The sequence below is a fragment of the Setaria italica genome, chromosome VII (assembly GCF_000263155.2).
Source record: "Setaria italica strain Yugu1 chromosome VII, Setaria_italica_v2.0, whole genome shotgun sequence".
Taxonomy (NCBI): domain Eukaryota; kingdom Viridiplantae; phylum Streptophyta; class Magnoliopsida; order Poales; family Poaceae; genus Setaria; species Setaria italica.
The window spans coordinates 27,019,336-27,039,518 of NC_028456.1; the positions used below are offsets into that span (position 1 = coordinate 27,019,336).

The 20,183-nt window shown below is 45.9% G+C and overlaps 2 protein-coding genes across 2 annotated transcripts; one reads left to right on the forward strand and one right to left on the reverse strand.

Annotated features, from left to right (window-relative positions):
• Positions 1–5,366: 5,366 nt before the first annotated feature.
• On the forward strand, positions 5,367–7,562 carry LOC101786524 (thioredoxin-like 3-3). The gene is made up of 4 exons (XM_004976429.4): positions 5,367–5,580; positions 6,262–6,455; positions 6,695–6,720; positions 7,193–7,562. Exons 2-4 carry the CDS (start codon positions 6,297–6,299, stop codon positions 7,410–7,412), a joined length of 405 nt encoding a protein of 134 aa, XP_004976486.1. The 5' UTR covers positions 5,367–5,580; positions 6,262–6,296; the 3' UTR covers positions 7,413–7,562.
• Positions 7,563–7,886: 324 nt separating this feature from the next.
• LOC101752773 (lysine-specific histone demethylase 1 homolog 3) lies at positions 7,887–15,024 on the reverse strand. Its single transcript, XM_004976431.4, has 5 exons — positions 14,316–15,024; positions 13,547–13,780; positions 11,618–12,379; positions 9,381–10,612; positions 7,887–9,122 (listed from the first exon to the last, which is right to left on the reverse strand). Exons 1-5 carry the CDS (start codon positions 14,972–14,974, stop codon positions 8,329–8,331), a joined length of 3,681 nt encoding a protein of 1,226 aa, XP_004976488.2. The 5' UTR covers positions 14,975–15,024; the 3' UTR covers positions 7,887–8,328.
• Between the last annotated feature and the right edge of the window lie 5,159 nt (positions 15,025–20,183).

The window sequence follows — 20,183 nt, forward strand, 5'->3', positions numbered from 1 at the left end:
CCCGAGCACTCACCGGGAGTGGATGGAGCACTATGGGTGCGGCACTATTCAGCCACTATTCACTCACTATTGCGCACTATTGAGCTACTATTCGGAGTCGCTTTCAGGGGATACAAGCACACGCGGGTGCGTGATTAGGTATATTCCTTAATTAAGTCTATTCTCAGGATCTTTGCGGGTTGGCGAGACCGAAGATTCAGCCGGTCGTGCTGCTATGCTTGTGACAGTCCTACTCGGTACTCACCGCATGCCTCGCTGGCTCGCTTCAGAACCAAGCCAGCCCGGTCTGCACCCTCACCGTCCCCAGCCACACTCAAACAGGACTCAGGCTCTACCGTCTCCCCAGGCAGTTCCACCCGAAGGGAACACTTCTCTGCGCACACAGGGTTCTCCTCAAACGCCGCTACCAGGGCTAACACGAGAACGACACACGCAGAGGTTTCTCCTCTAGGGTCCCTAGCGTAGAGACATCGCCCCATACGAACGAGCTTAAAGGAAGGCAGGGATGCTGCTAGGACAGCTTAATCCATTTCCACGGGACAAGCTTACATGCGGCTTTCCCTTTCGGGAAACCCCAAGCACTTAGCACAAACCTTGATTACCTTACAAACCGAGGGACGAGCTCCAACGGCCTCCCTTTATTCTAGTAGTGGTAGTACAGAGGTGGAGTAATACAGCGGTAGATTCTAAAATATGGTGGCTAATTCTTTCTCTCTCAGAGAGTGGTGGTGGATGTCTTCATGAGTGGAGTGTGGGTGGAGGTCTTCGGTGGTGGAGTGTGTCTTCGTGATTCTTGGTGATGCTCTGGTGCTCTGGTGGTTGTCTGGTTGATGTCGTGCCTCTAATGCTTCACCCGGTACCTCCTTTTATAGTCGCGGCAGAGGCTTCTGGAGTTGCTTCATGCTTAAGGCTTCTGGTGCCTGCAACTATTCTCCTCTTCTGTTGCCTAGACACTTGGACGGCTCTCCGCTCTTCAATAATTGTCCTGGATACAGTAGAGTCGCTGTTTATTCCTTTTGCCTTGTCCTCTATCGCGTACTGTCTTCTCGTGATATTCCGGATGCTGCTTGGTATGGTCTTCCACGCCCGAATGATTGATGTTGCAGACTTCAATCAAAACTCTTAGCATGTAGTATTATTCTGCCCCGGCCGAATTGTTGTTAACACGTTAACAACACTGGAGACTTATTCCCTTGTGTGACAAAATATTCTTTTATGCGAGTTGTATTTCTATTCTTCTTCTTCAATATCCGGTTCCTCTGGTTGCCACAGTTCATACCATGACAGTAATTCACGATATTCTTTTCTTAACTGGCATTCCATTCCATAATTTGGCTTAAGTAGCCTTCCTACTTCTTTTGATATTATACTATTCCTTCCATAATATTCTCGTAGAAATATTTTTGTTATTTTGTTTTGATACATCATATGGTACTCAGTATTGAATTTAGTATTTCCTTCTATTTCTTTTGCTTCATTGAAAATTCTCCAATTATCATGATTATTTTTGGCACGTATTTCTTCAAAATTGTACCATGTTTCTGAAGACCATTCGTAGGGAATTTATACAAACCTTTTATAATATATATATATCATGACTTGCTGGTCTTAATGGTATTGTAAATTTTGGTGGGTTAGAAAAGTATTTTATTTTATATTTTCCTTGAACACACGCCAATCTTTTACATGCTTCCTTAATAGCCTTTCCTAAATCAGATTGAAGTATTTCCTCCAATGTTCCATAAATATCTCGGACTAACCCATGATCAATAATAAAATTTTATTAGAAAGTTATGAAGAAGAGGATGAAGATATAATTGAAATACATAGTAGTAAGTCAGAATCACATATTCTTTCTTTAAGAAATGAAGAATTATACAATAAAGATACTGCTATAGAAGCCATGGATATAGATCCAAGTCCATCTAAAAGAAGACGAGAACAAGAGAGAGATATAAAAATTGAAGGAGAAACGGATAGACCATCTAGAAAATCAGGCAATTGGCCACCAGAAAAGGAAGAGCCTATATATACCTATATACCTGGACAATATAAGCATATGGGTTCAAAAAGGAGAGAATTTGAAAGGACTGTGCAATTTCAGAATTATAGAAGCGATGGTGCAATATTAAATTTAGCAGCACATGATCCTATTGATTGGCCAAATATTATAAGCATATGGAAAAGCCTAATAGTCCAAAAATATATACAAAATCAGCATAATATTGGAAGTAGAGTAGAAGATATGATTACATATTTAGAAACATTCTTAGGAGAATCAGTTAAAGTTCTATGGGAACAATGGGTAGAAACTTATCCTCATTATTATGAAGAATTAAAAAGAGCTGGTAGCAACCCTTATAATTTTGCAAATATCATATCAAGCATTGTTATAGATAAAGATCCAGAATTAGGATATACTGCATTACAAAATGAAAGATTGAAGGAAATAGAGAAATTGACTTTAACAAATTGGAAAGGAATAAAAGAGTTCTCTCAGCATTATTTGTATAACGCCACAACTGCTAAGCAAGGCTATAATAAGAGTATAGTTGAAAGATATTTTAATAAATTACCGGATCCTTTAGGATCTATGATATTTGAAGAATATAAAAAGGAATCTAATGGAAGGGAATATAATATTTCTCAGGCTATAACATTTGTTTTTAAGCAACTAAGAAAAATATGCACAAGCATACAAGCTCAAAGGTCAATGAAGCAATCAGATTACAACTTTTGTAATAAAATAGTTCAAATACCATTGACATATGGAGAAGAGAAATATAGAAATAAGAAATACCCTAAAAATTATAAAAAGGGAAATGTAAAAACAAAGAAAAGATATTTCCTAAGGAGATCAGATAATAGAGCTCCTTTCCTTCACAAGAGAAATGTAAGAAGATATAATCCTAGAAAAAATTATGATAGTACATGTAGATGCTTTATTTGCAATTCTCCAGATCATTTAAGTAAAACTTGTCCTAATAAGGATAAGAAGAGATATTCTAATAAGCAAGAAGAGCAAGAAAAGGTGTTAATTATAGATAGTGTTAATGAAAATATTCTGGTATGTGATGATGATATAATGGATGATGAATCTATATATTCAATAATAGAAACAGATGAGATTGAATATAATGAAGAAGATGAATCGAGTGATGAAGAGATGAACTTGATTGAGGAACTAGCAGGGTTAAAAATAGAAATGATGGATCAAGTAATTCGGAATCATAAAAGAGATGACGTTAATATAAATTGTGTATTTTGTATATATTATCAAGATCCAGGAAAAAGGGCTACTTGTAGTTTATGTATAAAACAGGCATGTAGATCATGCTTAGAACAACCAAGTGACAAGAAAGTAGTCAATACAAAATGTGAGGAAAATAAGATCAGTCCGAAGGAGGAGAGCCGTCCAAGTGTCTAGGCAACAGAAGAGGAGAATAGTTGAAGGCACCAGAAGCCTTAAGCACGAAGCAACTCCAGAAGCCTCTGCCGCGACTATAAAAGGAGGTACCGGGTGAAGCATTGGAGGCACGACATCAACCAGACAACCACCAGAGCACCAGAGCATCACCAAGAATCACGAAGACACACTCCACCACCGAAGACCTCCACCCACACTCCACTCATGAAGACATCCACCACCACTCTCTGAGAGAGAAAGAATTAGCCACCATATTTTAGAATCTACCGCTGTATTACTCCACCTCTGTACTACCACTACTAGAATAAAGGGAGGCCGTTGTAGCTCGTCCCTCGGTTTGTAAGGTAATCAAGGTTTGTGCTAAGTGCTTGGGGTTTCCCGAAAGGGAAAGCCGCATGTAAGCTTGTCCCGTGGAAATGGATTAAGCTGTCCTGGCAGCATCCCTGCCTTCCTTTAAGCTCGTTCGTATGGGGCGATGTCTCTACGCTAGGGACCCTAGAGGAGAAACCTCTGCGTGTGTCGTTCTCGTGTTAGCCCTGGTAGCGGCGTTTGAGGAGAACCCTGTGTGCGCAGAGAAGTGTTCCCTTCGGGTGGAACTGCCTGGGGAGACGGTAGAGCCTGAGTCCTGTTTGAGCGTGACTAGGGACGGTGAGGGTGCAGACCGGGCTGGCCTGGTTCTGAAGCGAGCCAGTGAGGCATGCGGTGAGTACCGAGTAGGACTGTCACAAGCATAGCAGCACGACCGGCTGAATCTTCGGTCTCGCCAACCCGCAAAGATCCTGAGAATAGACTTAATTAAGGAATATACCTAATCACGCACCCGCGCGTGCTCGTATCCCCCGAAAGCGACCTCGAATAGTAGCTCAATAGTGCGCAATAGTGAGTGAATAGTGGCTGAATAGTGCCGCCACCCATAGGTGCTCCATCCACTCCCGGTGAGTGCTCGAGCACTATTCATATTCCCGAATTTGAATAGTGAGCTGAATTTAAATAGTGCCGCGAATTTGAATAGTGTTCGCCGAATTTGAATAGTGCTGTGAATAGTAACTCAAAATTTGAAATCCGAAATTTTTCGAAGTCGCTCGTTCCCTCGCCCTCGATCGTGATTAACTTATATATATATATACACACACATATATATATATATATGTGTGTGTATACATTTACATATATGTATGTATATACCATATACATACATACATACACTATATATATATATATATATATATATATATATATATATATATATATATCTTTGACGTAGCTAATAGCCTAATACCATCTCAATAATCCCTGCATAACACATAGTGTTGAATGGTGCAAAAGGATGTGTACTTTTTTCTCCCTCCGCTAGAAGAAGATCATATAAATTGATAATGCAGGGCGATAAGAACACATGAAAGGAAAAATAGCATTACCGGTTGATTCTGTTATATGCTACCGCTGTGAATGTCTTTGTGGCTTTCACCTTCACCATTGCTTGATTGTTCTTCCTAACATTTTTTCTTTGAACTGACTGAATGGATTCTTTCGTCCTCCTTTTTCTTCTTTGAATCTAAATCCATCTTCCTATGCATCTTCTTATCTTCCCAGCCTTCGGCTTGGCTCTCAGGCTCTCCATGTTCTTTTTTGTTGCGTCCTCTTTCCTCAAAGATGTTGAGCCAAGTTCGTTTCCAAAAATGGTGAATTGAGCCAAAGGCATCGGTGGATCGGGTGGTTCAAACTTCAAATGCCGCCGTGACCCGTCACGTGGAGATAAATGGGATTACCACCACGCGCACACTCGGTTTGCACACGGCACACCGCACACAGCAGCAGCGCCAAAACTCCGATGGGCCCGCGGAGGTCCCGCCTGACGGCCCGACCGACGTCGTTCCCGCGCCGCTGCTCGTGAGTAGTGGCGGCCTGCTACACTTGCCGGCCCAAGAACACTCCCGACTCGTCGTCCGTCTTCCTTCTCTCGCGCCGTCAGCCACACGGAGTCGCCCGACGCACGTCACCTGCCCGCTCGACACACGCCGCCCTTCTCCAGGGGCCGCCCGACGAATAGCCGCCACCGCTCACACCGCCGACACCTCGCGGCCGAGCGGGATCCCATCCCCCGGCGCCCCCGTTGTGCGCCCGCGCCACCCGGCGCCCCGCGCGGCTCGCTGGTACTACTGCTGCTATACTCACACAGTCATACTCCTTCAAGATTAGTGGATTAAAAATTCCTGCGTGCTCTGTTTGATTCCCTTAATTTGGTGCCTGTTGTCCGATTTAGCTTCATCAGTTCATCTGATGTTGCTCGTGCTCCTGCCTGCTCGTGTACGTTGTGCTCTAGTTTGGTCTTGCAATTCGGATCGACTTACACTATTCAATGTCAAAGAAATGATGGTTTAGTGTTTACGTGTGCTAGTTAGTGTTGTCGGGCGTACAACTGCTTCCACAGTTTGTTCTTATGTCATGCGTTTGGTGTCCCATGGTAGCTCTGATTAGTTTAGCCTGAAATCAGGGCTTAATATGTCATTTTTTTGCTACTGCTATCAGAAAATTGAGGCATGAAGAACTAAGACATTGCATTGCCTTTTCAGAATTATTTGTGAATTTGAGGTATTATGAGACCTTCTAAATATATTACTGTACTTTTAGTTATTTTATACTTGTATACCGAATTGTTTGGCAAATTTTGTAGTTTTCTTTTCCGATTGTATATTCGATTACACCGAATTCATATTGGAGTATCGGTGACATACCCTGGGCCTGGGTCCGCCAGCTGTCCGGTTCAGTTCCTGTCTACTTCCCTTGTTCTGAATCTTAAGATAAATCCATCTTCATCTTGCCTTGGGTTGCAGGGCCTCAGGAGGAATAAGCAACGGTGAGCTGGAATATGGCAGAGAAAGCGAATGGGAAGGAGGACACCAAAAGGACAGGACTGGAAGGAACAGGCCTGCCGCTACAAGGCAGTTCCCATGGCAACCTTCGCAGCGCCGGCAGCGACCAACAGCTGAGGCAGTTGCTCGATTCGCTTAAATCCTCCAAGTCCCCTGTAAGTACAGATGCTCCTCTGCACTCACGACCGATTCACCGAATGAACCAAACGGCCTCCAGGTTCTTTTTATTGTAAAATGTTTCACTTGTAATCGACAAGGGAATAAGAGCGAAAGGGAAAACAGTGTGTGCAGTGTTCTTAGAAGTTAGAACACAGATGAGCTGTCATTTAGCACATAGAATTTTGTTTTTAACTAGTTTATTTTGATTAAATCTCTTTGGCATGTTCTTTTGCAGGCTGTGGTCAACTATGGTGCCTCATGGTATGTTACCGCTCTTGCTATGTTTTTTTCATAGGACTTAATTCAGGAATTGGAGACGCACAATATTTGGCATTTGTTCTTACCATTGTTTTTTGCTCGAATTTGATTGTGTTATAAACGATAGTCTTATGCCCATGTGATTTGATTCTAGGAGACACCACTTATCTCACTAGTTTGCTGTTAATCTTCACTAGTTTTTTTTTATGTTGCAGTCATTTCGGGATGTAACATCTTCAGAGTTGATTACTGTCATGGATTAAGTTAAAATCTGTCAAATGCTTGATTCGGTGCTAAAATTCTGTGATCCCGTATGATATCTACCAAGTCAAATAAAGAACAGTTTCACTATTTGGCTCCGTTATCAATACAAATTTACAAAGCTAGAGCATCTACCGGTAACCGTATATGGGAATACCATTTGCTTCTCTTGGCTCTGTATGATTAACCAATCTGATTCCTGCCTTGTATGTAGGTGTCGTGTTTGCAGTCAGATTCTTCCATCCTTCTGCAAGTTGAGCAATGAATTCGAGAATCTTACGTTCATCTATGCTGATATTGATGAGTGCCCTGAAACAACACAAAGCATACGCTACACCCCAACCTTCCATTTTTATCGAGATGGAGAAAGGGTTGATGAGATGCTTGGCACAGGAGAGGAGAGATTACATGATCGGCTTTGGTTGCATTCTTGATGGTTATTTGTCACTAGCTTCCGCACCCACTGTTCTCATGAACCGTTTATGTTGAATGTGACTTGGATTTTGTTTTTTAAAATTTTTGTAACTAGTAACGTTGTTCTATTTTTTTTATGGCCATATTTACTAGAGTATATTCAGCATATACCTGCTGCTCTTGTCTAGCTCTCGGTGCTTGTGCCCAAGTTGAAGATAACAATCAGAAAACGAGCTTCTGAAACAACAAACACAATTCGATGCGTTGAATCATGGTTAATATCTGATGGAAATGCGCAGCTAACACTGCTGGTCATGGAGACTGGATTGTGTGAGAGTAAAATAAGCAGTTCACTTATTTACCAGGCGCTACTGCTTAAATTAACCAGCCCCCTTTTCATTTCAGAACGAACTTACATTCAGCAGTATTCAAATATTGCGAAGTGAATGCATCGTTCAGGAATCAGGAACCATACAAAGAAGAAACAGCCACAATTAATTGTTCCCATGGAGCATTGAGAAAACACAAGGGTAATAATTCCAAGAAAAGTCACATTTCTTATCCAGTTTCCTAAAGCCATGTACACCATCTACAATGTTCTTTCAATTTGATATTACAAAAGTACATCCAACTACAGGCTTCTTCAAGAATTAGTGGTTAAACCGCAGCCATATTAGCTTTGCAGGATCCACATATTTCAGATGCGACATCACAACAGCCTCTCTCTGAAAAAAAAAAATGAAAAACACTGGAATCTGGGAGATCTCATTCAAATTGTACTAAGCTAAGGCAATTGCCAAACATTCGATGCAAGTTGGCCTGAAGACAAGTTCAGCAATCAGCATGAGCGAATACTCCATCCAAGTGAACACATTCATTGCCTGGTAGATATCAACTATAGGCAGTCAGGCCCCACAAAAAATCAGCAGTCAGTAATCATGATGCAGTAACATTAGGCTTCATGGATTTTTTAAGCTTTGAGGGGCCAGGTTTAGCTCGACTCCTGTTACGTTCTGCCTTAATGGATGCAATCACCGCATCTGCCCCAGGACCAAGGCCTTTCCTGCCAACTAATTTCACCCCCATTTTTTCACAGAGGTAATGCAACCTCATGTCATCACCTCCTCTAACCTCTCTTAACTCCATAGCTTGCTGTCGTGATAGCAATGTGTAAATATAAAGTTGCTGTTGCTGGTTAAAATGTGACTGGAGCTGCTGGAACAACAATTTGTTTGAGTGGTTCTGTTCTGCCTTCGCGCCTTCAATTGCATTTTTCTTTCGCTGGCCACCAAATTCTACCTTTAGAATAGCTGGGGATTTCGGATCAGAAGCTTTTCCTCCGAAAATAACGGAGAAGCTCCCAAACTCCAAATCTGGTTGCCTAAACAAGTCCATTAGTATAGTAGCACAAGCCTGCGTGTTTGTTGATGAGCTTTTGTCCACTTTAGTCTTTGCTACTCGTGCATTGGCATGGAGTGTGATGTTAGCAGCCTCTCGCAAACCACTGATAAAAGCACCGTGCATTGTTGCTGGGTAACGTCTCGTGGTAGCCTCACCAGCAAAGAAAAGACGCCCATCACCAACACTCTCGGCTAATATGTCATAGTCATCTCCAGATGCTCCAACAGCAACATGAGAATATGAACCTAGACTGAAGGAGTCAGTGCCCCATCTAGTGCAAACACTCTGTAGAGGATCAGGAACCTCAATCCCTTGTGGTTCATAGATACCTGTGGACAAAAGGTGCATCTTTTAGATAAAAGCCCAGGGGTTTAAGCAGTCAAATCCATTTATATGACATGAACATAACTGTATATACTTCAGGATATCTTTGGAAGTGAATAGACTACAGATTATGTATTAAAGTAACTCCTGGTTTTGCAAGAGGTGCTGAAATACTACATGATGCAGAGTAACTTGAATAGTGATGCAAAGTTTGTTAGTTTTTTTTGGAAGAAAATCAAACTTTGATTGTAGAATATTCTCACCTCTTAGTATTTGAAGAACTGAGCTGACAGCATCAGTTGGCGGCGTGGTTTCAAAATTGTGAGCAGCTTCACCAGCAACCAAGGCCATCAGCAATGGGCCACCAGCCACCGTCGCATAGCTATAGAACAGAAAGAACTCCCCGCGACGCCTTGGATCTTCAACCAGATGCCCGAATGTATCTAGGTCAGTGCTCCAGAAAACATGTGGAAACAGCATGGCTACTTTGTTCAACAACCCAAATCCAAGCCTCTTAATACTATCAAGCTTCCTCTGTGGCAACTCAGGTAAAAACTTGATGCCTCCATTCTTCAGAACCCCAAGTGAAACTGTGCACAGTGCCATGTCCCCTTCATAGACTTGCCCTCCATTGACAACCACCTGCACCCCATCCCCTCCATATCGTATAGTGTGCACCGTCCTCTCATAAACAATCGGCACATTCTCTGCCAGGGCTTGCACAAGTCTCCCATTGCCACCAGGCAAGAAGCAGTGATCCCCGCCCATGTCATATGGATCATCCTGGTCCCAGAACGCAAGGCTCAACCTCGACAACAATCCCGCATTGGCATACTCAAGATTTGCTAGATGCCAATTGAACAAGTTCTTCTCCTCCTGTGTGGAGATGCCTCCATCTGCCTCCCGTAATGTCTCGAGCGCAGCACCAAGCGAAACATCCACTGCCACCTCCCCCATAGATGTCCGCAGGTTGCTCGACTTATCAAGAAGCTTGTTAAATGTAATCTCTACTTTCTTATCCACCTCTGGATCAACTGGTGATCCATCCGGCCGGTATAGTGGGCACTTGTCTCTAATCTTGTGCATGGGCAAGCCGAGCTGCTTAGCCACAATTCCCAGCGGGTTACCAAACGTTCCAGTAAGCACGCTGCCGCCAAGATCACCAGCAGCTGAGCGCCCACCGCCTTCCATCTTCTTCGTGTACACACGGCCACCGCACCGCTTGCGGCCCTCCAAGACGATAACCTTAAATCCGAACGCCACCAGCTGCCGTGCCGCGGCGAGCCCAGCAAGGCCCGCACCGATGACAACGACGGTGGTAGGCCTCGTGGGCTCCTTGGGGATGCGCTCCTTGATGGCCGGCGCGACACCGAAGTTAACGTAGCTGTGGGAGACGAGGAAGGAGTAGGCGGCGTTGAGGAGGTGCTCACAGTGGGGAGGGATGAGCGTCGCAAAGGGCTCCTTGGCGAGCCAGGAGTCGTAGGTCTCGCGCCACCGGCAGAGGAGGTGGTTGCGGATGAGGATGTAGTTGACCTGCTCGATGCCGCCAACATCGGAAACCACGCCAGCCTCAATCTCCTCGTCGGTGAGGGAGTCCGCCGGGAAGCCCGCCGTGAGCGCGGTGAGGGCCTCCGCGGTAGGCTCCCGATTGATCACTATGATGTCGTCGGCGGCGGAAGCAGGGGGTGGCGGCTGGGAGGGCGCCGCGGGAGAGAGGGCGGGGGCGGCCGGGGACCCGGAGGGGACCTTGCGGCGGAATCCGGTGCGCTTGCGCTTGTTGGGGAAGGCAGGATTAGGGAGGACAAGGGTAGGGTTCCGTGACGGGGTGGCGGTAGGATCTGGGGGAAGGGAGGAGACGAGGGGGAGAGGCGCGTAAGGTGGCGCCTGGTCGGACATGGTCGCCGGCAGCGTGCGGCGAGGGGCGACGGCGGCGGCAGGGGGGCACCTGCTCGATGGGTTTAGACGCGAGAGCAGCGTAGTGCAGGTGGAACAGGCGCTAAGCCTTCCTTTTCCGCCTTCAGGCCAAGATTACGTAAAGGGTCAGTTACGCCTTCGAAGGTGTCTGTCAAGTACTCAAGTAATCAAGTTCAGTCTTCAGGAATCACTATCTTCCAGGGAGGTTCACATATGTGCTTACAATTTTACAAAAGAGAGAGGTGCATATTCACTTCTTCCGAGTCTCTGGCTTCCTCCTAGCATCATTCAACAGCAACTGATGCAGAAGAAGTTTCTGATCACATCTTTCAATTAGTTTAGAGCAACCAGTTTGGGGAAGAACACCATGTATGACTGCAGAAAGTGGAGCTCTTTATTTCAAGTTGCTTTGGCAAGCCAAACTAGAGATATATACACATTGCTCACCATTGAACGGCCTTCTTCACCCCAATGGACATAGAATTACAAAGAACAAATCAACATGCAAGAGATTCTAGCATGGTGAATGGACCAGGCCATACCAGAAGTTGTACTTTTACACGGCAGCAGTACACGAGGCAACTACATGGCGGCAGTACTCCTGTTGCCAGCTGCACTGCCCGTCCTCAACATTATAACTTCACTGCTATTTGTGCGCTTGTTGTGATTCTCCAAGTTATATTTGCCTGAAAAAGAATCCATGAAGACACCGAAGAATGAGATCAGGGGATCTGCGCGTGCACTGTTGATAGATAGCTTCAGGTATCGAGATTCAGTGACTGGAAATTTCAGCAGCCGCTTGTACCCAATTGTCGTGGCTTCAACAATTGTTTGCCACAGTTCATCTATGAGGATATCCACATGAAACTCAATAACACGCTGTCCCAGCTGTATAGGCTCCTGGAGCTGGAGCACATTGAAGGAAGCAGATTGCCCAAGGTCGAAGAGCATTTCCCAGCAGGTTTGCCCTTCCTGCGGAGCCCAGTAGGAGTATATGCTGTCTTCAAGCACATTGGAGGGTGCAAATTGCAGATTATCCTGCCCACCACGGACACTGTTTGCTGTGACAGTGGCATTGGCAGCAAAGTTATGAGAGAAAATTGTATGCCGGATCTCAGTGAATTCCTGAAGGACTTGCATGTCTTCATCGGAAATGAGGCCAGATGAATTGGGAGGGACATTCAAAATGAGGAGACAGTTTCTACCAACTGATTTGTAGTATATGTCAAGCAGAGTTGTCGCGTTTTTTGGTTTCTCCGAGGCATGCCAGAACCAACCTGGCCTGATGGAAACATCACATTCTGCAGGAACCCAGTCTTGCCCATAAGGATCCCCACAGCGTGAGTATCTGGCAATACAGTTAGCATTTTTAGTCATACTGAATACGTAAAAGCAGGATGATATCAATAACAAATGATCTTTGTGGCTCTGAACCGTTTATTTTATCAGATTGTTCTGAAGAAACAATAACAAACAATTTTCTCTTTCATCAAACTCACTCAATGCAGAACAGTGAAAGTTTATGGAGTTACCTTATTGTCAATGGCACCAATTCTACATGCACATCAACTACAGGTTATATCATGTTGAAAATTTGCCACGCCCAATGTTATCATACAGAACTATACTAAGGAGGGTTTTAACTAAGTTCAATGAGTACCAAAATTCTATGACTAAATATGTTACATTCGAGAAAAATGACTAAATATGTCGCATTCGAGAAAAATAACTAATTAAGTCCATACTCTTATAGCTCATTTGTCTCTCTTCATTCCCTGACACAGTGCAACATTCATAAACCAAACCAACGAGTCTGCTGTTCCGATTTTGAAACCTTTTTGCTATAGGACCATGCTGGAAATTTAATTTGGTGCAGATATTGCAGTGGACACTTTGTGATACACAGCCATCTAAAAATAATGCTGACACTAACCAAATAACAATGGTCTGACTTTATAAAGCATCATCCTTAAAGTTCAAATAGAAGAAAAGTACAATATTTATTTACACATAGCATTGCGATTATCTACTTTTGCAAGAGTACTTGCTCAAATAAGTCATCATTTGTGATCGGAGAAGATAGAATTATAGCACCATGCTTTGAAGTAAAGGTTAGAGGTCTGGCCCCATCGAGAATGTACTATGGTAGTTTAACTTTGAAGTGGGTTCAAAGGAACAATTGAATAGCTATCTCACTCCAAGTAAGTATGCAGTCATAACTGAAACGATCGATGCATCAAACTAAAAGGCTATGTCTTCCAAACACAGAGATTGTCTCCTATTTAATAAGAACATCATATAGGCCCTATTTATCCCTTTTAATAATAATCTAGAAATATACTACTAACAAAGCCGAAATTCACAAATGAGATAGATTGTATTGAAATTTCGTCCACACTAGAATCTTGACAGAGGTATGGCTCATGTGATGCTAAGCTGAGAAACAACGACAGACAGGCAAATCTAACTAGTCTTTTTTTGAAACATAAATCTAACTAGTCATTGCATTACTTACTCAGCAATGGTGTGCCCAATTGTCACTGAGCTTTTATTGAAGGTAGACCAACAAGTATAACCTGCAACCCCTACCTCGTCTCCCACCCATCTAGTGTCCGGTCCAGCATCTGAGAAGATAACTACCCTTTGTTGTAGCTGATGTATAAGTGAAAACCAGGCATCAAACATATAATCCATCTTCTTGGCATCGCCCTTTGCACCATCAAGCCAAACTTCCTCTACCTCTCCATACCTGCATATTTAAAGGAGTGGTATTTACATTATGCTAAATGCAGGAAATGAATAACTGTGTGTGCGCAATGCCGAGTAGAAAGTATATGAATGCTACCCAAATACTGTGGAATCTGCAATGTACTCAAAATTAACTCTATATATCCCAGAATTCGAAGTAATGCATGCAGTAAAGTGCTAAACAAGAAAGATTGAATATTACTATCATGGTGATAAAGTGCAGCAGACTATATCCACAAGAAATGCTACAAAACCTAAGTCTTTTCGTATCATACGGCACCATAACTAATCGTTGATGATCGCAAATCGAATATGCCATCAAGGAGGCAAACTAATCAGCTGCTTCTATTGCATATTCTGCAATCGAACAAGTAGGTGGTTGTTTTTTCTTAGTTTCCAGACACCGAGTCGCACAACCACATCAAGATCACGATTTACACCAGCTGCATCGGAAAATTCACCTGCAAAAGCCCCAGCGACAACCACAACAGCAATCATTCATTCATTCTTCAGTTCAAACGCAAGAATTATCACACCTGGTCAGCAGTTCCGTCATCTGGCCCATGTAATGCTCATTGTACGGGACGGTGTCCCCATACACCGGCTCGTGGCGGTCCCACGGTGAGAGGTACAGCCCCAGCCCAACCCCCTCCGCGCGCGCGGCGGCGGCGAGCTCGGCGACGACGTCCCCGGCCCCTCCCCGCCACGGCGAGGCGGCCACCGAGTAGTTGGTCAGCGCCGACGGCCAGAGGCAGAAGCCGTCGTGGTGCTTGGCCGTGAGCACGACGCGGCGGAACCCGGCCCGCGCCGCGACGCGCGCCCACTGGCCCGCGTCGAGCGCCGAGGGAGCGAACACGGACGGGTCGGCGCGGCCGGTGCCCCACTCGGAGTCCGTGAAGGTGTTGGGCCCGAAGTGGAGGAAGAGCGCCATCTCCGAGAGCTGCCACCGGAGCTGCGCGTAGGACGGGACCGGCAGGATCGGTAGAGGCGGCGGAGTCGCGGCCGCGGAGGCAGTGGCGCCATGGGCGCAGAGGAGTAGGTGGGCGAGCAGCACAGGGAGAAGTGCTGCCATTTTCGTCAGAAAGGGGCGTGCCGCGTGCCGTGTGGTTTCAGAGTTGACTGGTTTTTCTGTCATGGAATTGGCTTGGAAGGCGTTTCGGTGGCTCTGCCATTTTTCTGTCTTCTCTCTTGCCATCGCCGTCGTCCGTCGATCGCCTGCGGAGTCTCGAGCGCTGGAAGCTTAGAACCGGGGTGCTTGAAGTGTACATCCAGCGGCCAACTGAACAAAAAATCTTATCCTTACCCATGATAAAAGTGTCGATGTGCTGGTCAATAATTTGTTAAATAATGCATCAACTTATACTCGGAACCTTTCTCTATTCACCACCGTGCCGCGTCAACTATTTGTCATCTACGTAGACGACACTTCTTTTAACTGATATTTTTACAGTTGCTCCTACGTATTTACCATCTCCGAACAAACGAAGCAATAAAATTATCACTTCTACTGAGGGAGCGAGCCACCTACTCATGCCCAGCATGGATGGGCCACGAAAAATGACCATGTCGCCCACGCCCATCAGGAACGACGCGAACATCAGCTAGAAGCAGAAGTCCAGCGACGTCAGCGCCTGCGCGATTGTGTGCTCCTCCCCGAGCCGCGGCCGCTCGCCGGGCACCGGCACCTCGTCCTCCTCGCTCCTCCCCACCGCCTTCGATGCGACGAGGAGCGGCGTGGCTGCGGACGTCAGGGAGTCCGCCTCCTCGAGGTCGAGGTTCGAGGCCTTGCGGGTCTTCACCCACGATTTCCACGCCAGGAGCGCCGGCGACGCCGGGGGACGCGAGGAGCACCTCTGCCACAGTGTTCTCGACGTCGAGGCAGTGAAAGTATAGAGTGGGGAGGAGTTCGCACAGCCGCCCCGCCTCCACCCACGCGCCATGCTAGAATGAGGTGGTGAGGTCGTCGCCCAGTGACATGGTCGTTAGCGCGCGGTACTCGGGGATGAGCTTCTTGAAGGACCGCTAGCAGGGTGTGTCCTTCGTCGCCCAGCCGTCATCGTACCAGAGCTGGATCCAATCCGTCCATGGGTTGCTCTCGCCGATGAAGAGCTTGTGGATGTTCTTGAGGAGCAAGCTCTTGTTCACGGTTGCAAGATCCTTGAGGCCAATCCCCCCATCATCGGTGTCCCTGCAAGCCAAGTGCCGGGCGACCTTGCAATCGCCTTCGAAGCATTTGGTGGCACCCTTCCAGAAAAGCCCCTTCCTGACCCTGTCTAGTTTCTCTACAGTGGACAATGGCAGCGGAGAGAGGTTGTGTCATCAAGACGGCATTGGTGAGGGTGAGCCGCCCGTCGACGTCAGCAAGGAGGTGCGCCACCCGGGGATCGACCTCTCCGCCTTGATGGCGAGCGAGTCGAGCACATAGACGGGGATCTTGTTGACGGAGAGTGGGAGGCCCAAGTAGGATTGAGATAAATTCGCTACCGGGCACCCTAGGATAGCTGCTAGTTTCCAGGCATCTTGCTCTTCACTCTTGTGGAAGTTGATGTGGAGGCTAGTGGCAGCGGCGAAGGCGTCGAGGATCCCCTTCAAGCGCCAGATTTGGTTCGGGAGCGCCGGCAGCACGACCAGGGTGTTGTCCGCATACCGGATCACAGTGCAGGGCGCATGTCAGGGACGAGGGGATGCAGGAGCCCACTGTTGTCGGTGGCAATCATCTTGTGTAGCAGGTCAGCGACAATAAGGAAGAGGTAGGGACTCAGTGGGTCCCCTCGCCGTAGGCCTCTGCGACACTGGTTCCACGACTCGGGGACCTTATTCAACATGATCGCCGTCTTTCCAGTGGCGAGGAGTGAGCTGACCATGGCACGCCACCCCTCCCTGAAGCCCCAAGACTCCAGAATTGCATCCAAGGAGGCCCAAGCCACTGAATCGAATGCCTTCTGGAAGTCCAACTTCAGGACGATGGTTGGAGCCCGGCGTTTGTGGCAACACTGGATCCCTTCTCTCTCTTGCTCCCTTCATCTCCACCGGTCATGCAAGCAAGCAAGCAGCTTGCTCTTCTTCCAAATCGAGCACTCCATTTCATTTGAGATTGAACAAATCGAAGATAAAAAAAACTCTCAAAAGTAATTGAAGTTGTTAGGACCTAGCCTAGGATCTCTAGAGCACATCTAGTCGGGATCGAGAGAGTCATAGGGGACAAGGTGTTCTTGGTGAGTGCCGAGTGTGAGAGGGAGAGAAGTGGGGTACCTTCACCCCTAGAGGTGGGAGCAGCAGAGCTGCTGGCCATCGCGGGTTCTGTCGGTGTAGTCTGCGCAAGGCAGCGACGCGCAGTGCCCAGTCCGGTCGCCGGTGAGGTGGCGGTGGTGCTTCCCGCCGCTACTGCGCAAACTAGATCGGTAGGTGTGTCGGTGGGGGCGGCTGGCTGCGGCGAACCTCGTGAGCCGAGCCGGGTCCCCCACCCTGTTTATATAGCGCAGCGCGACAGGGGCCCACCACCCATTGATAGGGTGAGCGCCCCCGATCAGGGCGCAGATCAAGGTCCTGATTGGCCTTTGGGCCAATCGGGAAAGAGATCAATCTAACATTCTCCCCCTTGATCTCATCATTTACTTTTAGCTTTACACTTTTCACTTTTATTCGTTTCATCGTAGATTAATATGTAGAGCATGTTTCATGGTCACAGCTTAATTGCCGATAGCATCAACAGCTACAACACACCTCTCTATTTTGAAACAATTCTGTTTCTTTTGGGCCTTATCTAATCCAGGAATCATAGGCTTTCCCTTAAACCCATGCCGGCTAAGTGTTCTCTGAACACATTGGGAGGTAAGCCTTTCGTGAGCGGATCCGCAAGCATATCTTTTGTTCTTATATGCTCGAGACTTATAGTGTGATCCTGGATTCTGTCTTTCACAACATAAAACTTTATCTCAATGGCTTTGGAAGCATTGCTTGATTTGTTGTTGTGAGCATAGAATACTGCTGGTTCATTGTCGCAGTACATCTTTAGTGGTCTGTGAATACAGTCAACCACTCTCAATCCGGGTATAAATTTCTTTAGCCACATTGCCTGCCCCGTGGCCTCATGACATGCTATGAATTCTGCATGCATCGTTGATGACGCAGTTACTTTCTGATTCGAGCTTCTCCATGAGATAGCTCCTCCTGCGAGAGTGAATACGTATCCAGACGTGGATTTTCTATCATCTTTGTCTCCCGCAAAATCTGCATCTGAATACCCTTTTATCTCTAGGGAATCAGATCTCTTATATGTAAGCATGAGTTCTTTTGTGCCTTGCGCGTAGCGCAACGCCTTCTTTACCATTTTCCAGTGTTCTATACCTGGATTACTTTGATATCTACCGAGAACCCCGGTGACAAAAGCTAAGTCAGGGCGAGTGCACACTTGGGCATACTGTAAGCTTCCGACAGCTGAAGCATATGGAACCGCTTTCATTTGATCGATCTCGTACTGGTTCCTGGGACATTGAAAATTCCCAAAACTGTCGCCCTTGACTATAGGAGCAGGTGTGGCCTTACTCGCATGCATATTGTACTTCTTTAGAACCTTTTCTAAATATGCCTTTTGCGATAACCCTAGAACCCCATTCAATCTATCTCGGTGAATTTCTATGCCCAAAACATATGTTGCTTCACCAAGATCCTTCATATCGAAGTTTGAGGACAAGAACTTCTTTGTCTCTTGCAGTAGACTGATATCACTGCTTGCAAGCAAAATATCATCCACATACAGGATTAGGAAAATATATTTCCCATTTTTGAACTTTGCATAGACACAATTGTCCTCTATATTCTCTTGAAACCCAAATTTCTTTATTATATCATTAAACTTTAGATACCACTGTCTAGAGGCTTGCTTTAATCCGTAAATGGATTTCTTTAGACGACATCCCATATTCTCTTTGTCTTCCATGACAAAACCCTTTGGTTGTTTCATGTAGACATTTTCTTCCAAATCCCCATTTAGAAATGCCGTCTTTACATCCATCTGATGTAACTCTAAATCAAAATGTGCAACTAGTGCCATTATGATTCTGAAGGAGTCTTTACATGAGACAGGAGAAAAGGTCTCATTATAATCTATTCCTTCTCTTTGTGTAAAACCTTTTGCCACAAGTCTCGCCTTATACCTTTCTATGTTCCCTTTGGAGTCACGTTTAGTCTTGTAGACCCATTTACAGCCTACTGTTTTGGCTCCTTTAGGATTCTCCTCAAGTTCCCAAACATTGTTGGAACTCATCGATTTTATCTCATCTTCCATGGCCTCTAGCCACTTCGATGAGTGAACACTTTTCATGGCTTCTTCATATGAAGTGGGATCACCTTCTATATGAACTTCTTCTGTATTATAAACTTTATAACAATCAGGGATAGCTGATTTTCTGACCCTTTGAGACCTTCTAGGCCCCTCACTTTCGGGCACATTCTGTGCCTCTGCTTGTGGCACATTGTTCAGAGGTGGCTGCTGCAACTCTTCCTCGTGTGTAATGATGGGTTCAGTTGGCTCCTGAAGGACAGGTTCCAAAACTTCACTCATCGTTTCCACGGGTGGAATCACAGCAGGTGCCTGCACCACGATATCAGGGACTGTAGCGGGTGCTTGCACCACGATCTCATGGACTATTGGTGCGGGAATAATAGGTAGTGAGAAGTATGGTTCCTGAATCATCGGATTAGGTGCACACACCCGCTTCTCCTCAAGATCAATCTCTCGAGCTACCATGCTCCCCCTCACCATCTCATCCTCTAAGAAAATCGCCTGTCTCGTTTCTACAAACTTTGTGAATCTGTCTGGACAGTAGAAACGAAAACCCTTTGATTTTTCCGGATAGCCAATGAAGTGGCAACTTACTGTTTTGGGATCTAGTTTCCCGATGTTTGGGTTAAACACTTTGGCCTCAGCTGGGCTCCCCCACACACGCAGGTGGTTTAGTGAGGGTACTCTTCCTGTCCATAGTTCGTACGGTGTTTTGGGCACCGACTTACTTGGCACTCTATTTAGAATGTGAATGGCGGTCTTCAACACCTCCATCCACAGTCCCAATGGTAAGGTGGAATAGCTCATCATGCTGCGCACCATATCCATCAGTGTACGGTTACGCCTTTCAGCTACTCCATTTTGCTGAGGCTCGCCCGGCATCGAATACTGGGCTACTATGCCATTTTCCTGCAAAAACCTTGCAAAAGGTCCAGGAACTTGGCCGAATGGGGTATGCCGACCATAGTACTCCCCCCCACGGTCAAATCTTACTATTTTGATTCTTTTGTTATGCTGATTTTCAACTTCAGCTTTAAATATCTTAAATTTATCCAACGCTTCTGATCTTTCTTTGATTGGATAAATATAACCATAACGGGAGTAATCATCTGTGAATGTT

What these genes read in the sequence shown, in the direction of transcription:
- LOC101786524 (XM_004976429.4), top strand. Translation starts at nt 6,297, where the DNA reads ATGGCAGAGAAAGCGAATGGGAAGGAGGACACCAAAAGGACAGGACTG. An exon ending in TTAAATCCTCCAAGTCCCCT is followed by an intron (nt 6,456 to 6,694) that starts GTAAGTACAGAT and finishes GTTCTTTTGCAG; the next exon opens with GCTGTGGTCAACTATGGTGC. An exon ending in GTCAACTATGGTGCCTCATG is followed by an intron (nt 6,721 to 7,192) that starts GTATGTTACCGC and finishes CCTTGTATGTAG; the next exon opens with GTGTCGTGTTTGCAGTCAGA.
- LOC101752773 (XM_004976431.4), bottom strand. Translation starts at nt 14,974, where the DNA reads ATGGCAAGAGAGAAGACAGAAAAATGGCAGAGCCACCGAAACGCCTTC. An exon ending in ATGACGGAACTGCTGACCAG is followed by an intron (nt 13,781 to 14,315) that starts GTGTGATAATTC and finishes TTAAATATGCAG; the next exon opens with GTATGGAGAGGTAGAGGAAG. An exon ending in AACAGGAGTACTGCCGCCAT is followed by an intron (nt 10,613 to 11,617) that starts GTAGTTGCCTCG and finishes CCTCCTCTGCCG; the next exon opens with GTGGCGCGAGACCTACGACT.